The sequence below is a fragment of the Cyprinodon variegatus genome, unplaced genomic scaffold, assembly GCF_000732505.1.
Source record: "Cyprinodon variegatus isolate N-32 unplaced genomic scaffold, C_variegatus-1.0 Scaffold276, whole genome shotgun sequence".
NCBI classification, from domain to species: Eukaryota; Metazoa; Chordata; class Actinopteri; order Cyprinodontiformes; family Cyprinodontidae; genus Cyprinodon; species Cyprinodon variegatus.
The window spans coordinates 685,916-690,083 of record NW_015150729.1 but is presented as its reverse complement, the minus strand read 5'-3'; the positions used below and the strand labels follow the sequence as shown (position 1 = coordinate 690,083).

At 35.6% G+C, this 4,168-nt stretch overlaps 1 protein-coding gene across 1 annotated transcript in view; it reads right to left on the bottom strand.

Moving 5' to 3' along the window:
* Positions 1 to 1,697: 1,697 nt before the first annotated feature.
* LOC107090007 (poly(ADP-ribose) glycohydrolase-like) overlaps positions 1,698 to 4,168 on the bottom strand; it is a 26,040-nt gene continuing 23,569 nt past the window's right edge. Inside the window, exons 16-17 of the mRNA XM_015383138.1 lie at positions 3,058 to 3,186; positions 1,698 to 2,657 (exon numbers count right to left, since the gene is read on the bottom strand). Of these exons, the coding sequence (XP_015238624.1) occupies positions 2,497 to 2,657; positions 3,058 to 3,186 (290 nt within the window). The 3' untranslated portion in view covers positions 1,698 to 2,496. The remainder of the gene's footprint in view (positions 2,658 to 3,057; positions 3,187 to 4,168) is intronic.

Below are 4,168 nucleotides of genomic sequence, written 5' to 3'. Positions count from 1 at the left end.
TAATGTATGAATATAATATACAAGTTTCACTTTTTAAATGGAATTACTGAAATCAATCTACTTTTTCATGATATTCTAATTTTATAACCAGCACCTGTATATCAGTTTTAGTTAACTTTAAGTAGCCTAGTCAAGAGTTGATGATTGAAATATATTTAACATACAGTGAATCATTGATAATTCTTAAGTTTTAAACAGTTGTTATAAATTCATTACATATTTTGCTATTTTGCTAATGCCAGACCTTACATCAGTCTTTCAACTCTTGAAAATGAACTAAATTATTTGATTAAATATTAGATAAGTGTTCACCTGCATTAGACAAATCATATAATCTCATTATTCTATATTGTATATGTTCTCATCATTAAAGGTATAGTGGAGGATGTTCTTTTTCTGGGTGGATCATTAAAATAAGTGGTCCTCCTAATTGTCAATCATTCTGGTGATGTGTTTAAATAAGGCCGTCCTATGTGCTCATCCGTCCTCATTTTCACTTACCGATGGTGAGTCTGACATAGTGAAAAAATTACAAATCTTTTTTTGGAAAGTAAGCTTGTTTGACCAACGCAAACAGCAACTTTTAAACAGAGCTTGCACGAGGACAAAAGGGCTTGTGCACGCTCTCACATGCATTTAATAGGCGTTCCCTGTCGGAAGCGGGTACAGAGTTGTGCATGTGCAAGTGGAGAGGGCGGGTCTCTTCAGAAATTCATGAAAATCCTCCACTATACCTTTAAGTGTCCTACTTAGAGGAGCTAAAGAATTACGCATGGAATAGTTTTTTAGAATTTATTTGCAAAAACAACATAAAAACAATTTCAGATCATGTTGGAAACATTTTAAGAGGTATGGCAACATCTGTAAGGCACTGGATCAGACTTTCCTCCAACTAACTACACTACTGCGTCCGTTCTACTAAAGGTGTCAGCCTAAAGGTCAAAAACACACATGACGTTAACTGGTAGGGAGAACACTCCAGTAGGATACTCTGTTTGAGTCTAGGGTGGATCCCCCTGGAGATTTGCCACCAAAGGCTGTTTTTTGAACTCAGCATGCAACAAAGAGCAACCTGCTGTCTCGGGTCCTGATTCCATAAAGGCAGACGGAACAAAGCTTTGACACCTACACTCTCTTTAGTAAACTTGCCCACTTGTTTATCCACAGGAACAAACTAAACTAATTTTATATTTAAATAAAAATGTTTACTGTCATTTGGGATGAAATGGGTTTCACTTGTAGAAAACTGAAAAAATAGGTACAATAGGTATATTACAAATATAGGTATATTACATATATTACCCTGTGAATTTATTAAATCCTCACCTTTAACACCAACTTAAAACTATCATTTTAATATTTCAGTAAATCATCAGTGATGTATATAGCTTCATTTCATTAGAGGTGGGGGGGAAAGAAACTGAAATTATTTTATTTAACACTTTTTTTGAATTCCAAAACAAAATACATTAGGAAAAAAAATTATATAGTACTTTTAAAACAATGAATATCAATAAGACCAGTGGAAGGATAGAAAATCACATCAAGTTGAATGTAATGACATTCAGGAAAAGGAAAACATCCAATCAATTTTAGTCAAAACACAACATTGTAATGAAATAAAATACATACAAAGCAACACTGCATTTTTAATCCAAACTTATTTTTAGCTACAATTTTATTCACATACTCTTAATTTCTGGAAGAAAAAAAAAAAGAATCTCAAACTAAGTAGTACGGGTTTAAAACCAAGCTACATGACAAACATTGAAGATCTATGGCAACCTTTGCATTGTCAATAAAATGGAGCTCAATCAGCTGCTGTATTATCCACAGAAACAAAATAAAGAACCAAGCAGCGTTCTATCTAACAGTTTGGCTTTGAACAGGTTGCTCCTTTTTTATTTCTAGGTGTCAAGTATTAAGCGCATTTTTTGTTCATATATGGATAAATATTACAAAGACCAGAACCGATAAACATTTCCAGAGTAAAACAAAAACATAAAGAAATAATTAAAATGCCCAATACCATTTGGATTTTCCTCTGACAAATAAAAAAAAAGTAAGTGTAAAGGAATTCATATATATAAATCAAGGCAAAATGTTTATCTTTGTTTCTATGCCTAATAATTCCATGTTTCCCTTGTGAATGTAGTTTATTAATCCCCTTCCACATTTTGATACTTTTATTTCTCTTCTTGTAGTTTAAAATCTGATTAATATAGACAGCCTATTATTAAGTTATTGATATTATTGGAATGCAATAAACCTGAACCAGTTAAAATGAAAAGGCTAAATACACGTTGAAGGCATATTAATAGGGATATGATTTTGATATGCTTTATAAAATATAAATCATGAACTTAAACCACCTATCTTAAAGCTAATAGTAATATGAATTGTCATTTTCGAGCCTTTTAATTATTTCTGTTGATTATGGTAGTCCTTTATTTTCCATCTCACTTTAAGGCATAGTGATTCTTCAGCCTTGTGAGCTTAAGGGCACTCTGTGGGTGAATGTTGGCCAGACTCAGCAGGCTCCACAGAATGTCTGAGCTGTCTGTAGATGAAGGAGTAGAGGCTGACATCAGGGCGCCGACTGAGGCTGTTTCTACAAACTGAATTGTAGTACTGCCCCAGGAGATCGTACACCTCCCCTGTGGAGGAAACAGAAATATTGTATATCAGATTTTTTTTGTTGTTGTTGTTGTTTGTGTGCACAAACTAGGGTTTGACTTGCCTGATTAACATGAGCCAATTAGTCAGTTTCAAATGTATTTTTCATGGGCATTAATGAAGTATTAGTTTGGGGCGTTTGATGGGCTGCAGCACGATGGAGTAAAAAAGTATTTGAAATGTTTGTATACATTGAGCTTCTGAAAAAGCTTAAACTAAGATTTGTTATCTGAGATTATGAAGTAAATCATCAAAACACAAATAAAGATAACAACATAAAGATGGAAAAGCAATCTCATTAGGGCTAAAACCACAGGCTGTGGGACTCGTATCAATGAAGAGAGGAAGAAAAAAGATAGACAGGATGTGTGGCTGCCTCACCAACACTGATGTTCCTCTGGGTGAGGAAGGAGTGCATCTTGTGGACATCTGTCATGAGCTGGCTGTCACCAAAGGTGAAATAAGCGACGTCTCGGCCCGCCTCAGCAGCTGCCAGCATCTGGATCAGAGCTGGAAGGAAAGAAGACCGTTAAACCTCACAGAGAATTTGAGAACGTCTGTCAGTGCTCTACATGTGCAGACGAAGATTTCAATTAGGATATGTTAAAAGTCTGGAAATATAAGAGAGGAAAACGAATTACAATATAAAGCGTTTTAAAGACAAACAAAAAGATATATAAAAGACTTGAGCAGTGCTTCAGTAGTTGATGTTTCCATTACAACTAGTCTCTATCCCTTACAGTAAAAGGTGAGTAATCAGCGGATTAGTGGCCACCCCCACTGAAGACTCTGAATCCCTGACTGGTCCCGGAAAGCTGTGAATATTTTAAGAGATCGGAAATATGTCTGCTGATTAATTAAAGTTGGGAAAGTGCCAAAGTAATGAGCACAACTGAATCAACGCTGAACACTTCTATCAGCAGTTTTTCTCGCCGGCTCTGCTTCCACAGCTGTCCTCAAAAACTATATTTGTTAATTAAACAACGGGTGGCAGTAAGGGGCCAGTGATGATAATCCCTAATGGAAGACAAACCCTAAAGTATGAGGTGAGTATCCATATGGCAGTTAATGAAAAACACAGAAGGAAATTAAGCTTATTACACAGATTTATGTTGTTACTGTAATAGTATCTAATATAGGTACTAGGGGTGGAACGGTTCACAAAATCCACGGTTCGGTTCGGTTCACGGTTTCCTGGTCACGGTTTTCGGTTCGGTATATGCTGATTGATACACTGAAATCCCATAAAAATTAATGAAATTAATGAAAAAAATTGAAAAAAAAAAATGAAAAAATGAAAAAAAGCGCTGACGGAGAATGTGGGATTTCGGGGTTAGCATGACATGTTGGTCATGTTGATGTTAGCATAAACAAAACGTGTTGCACAATGCTTGCACACTGTTGCACTTTTATCCACAACTTTCTTTCCGCCGTCATCGTAGGTCACTCTAAATGCAAAGTGGGCCCATACAGCAGACCTATAAAATGCTGC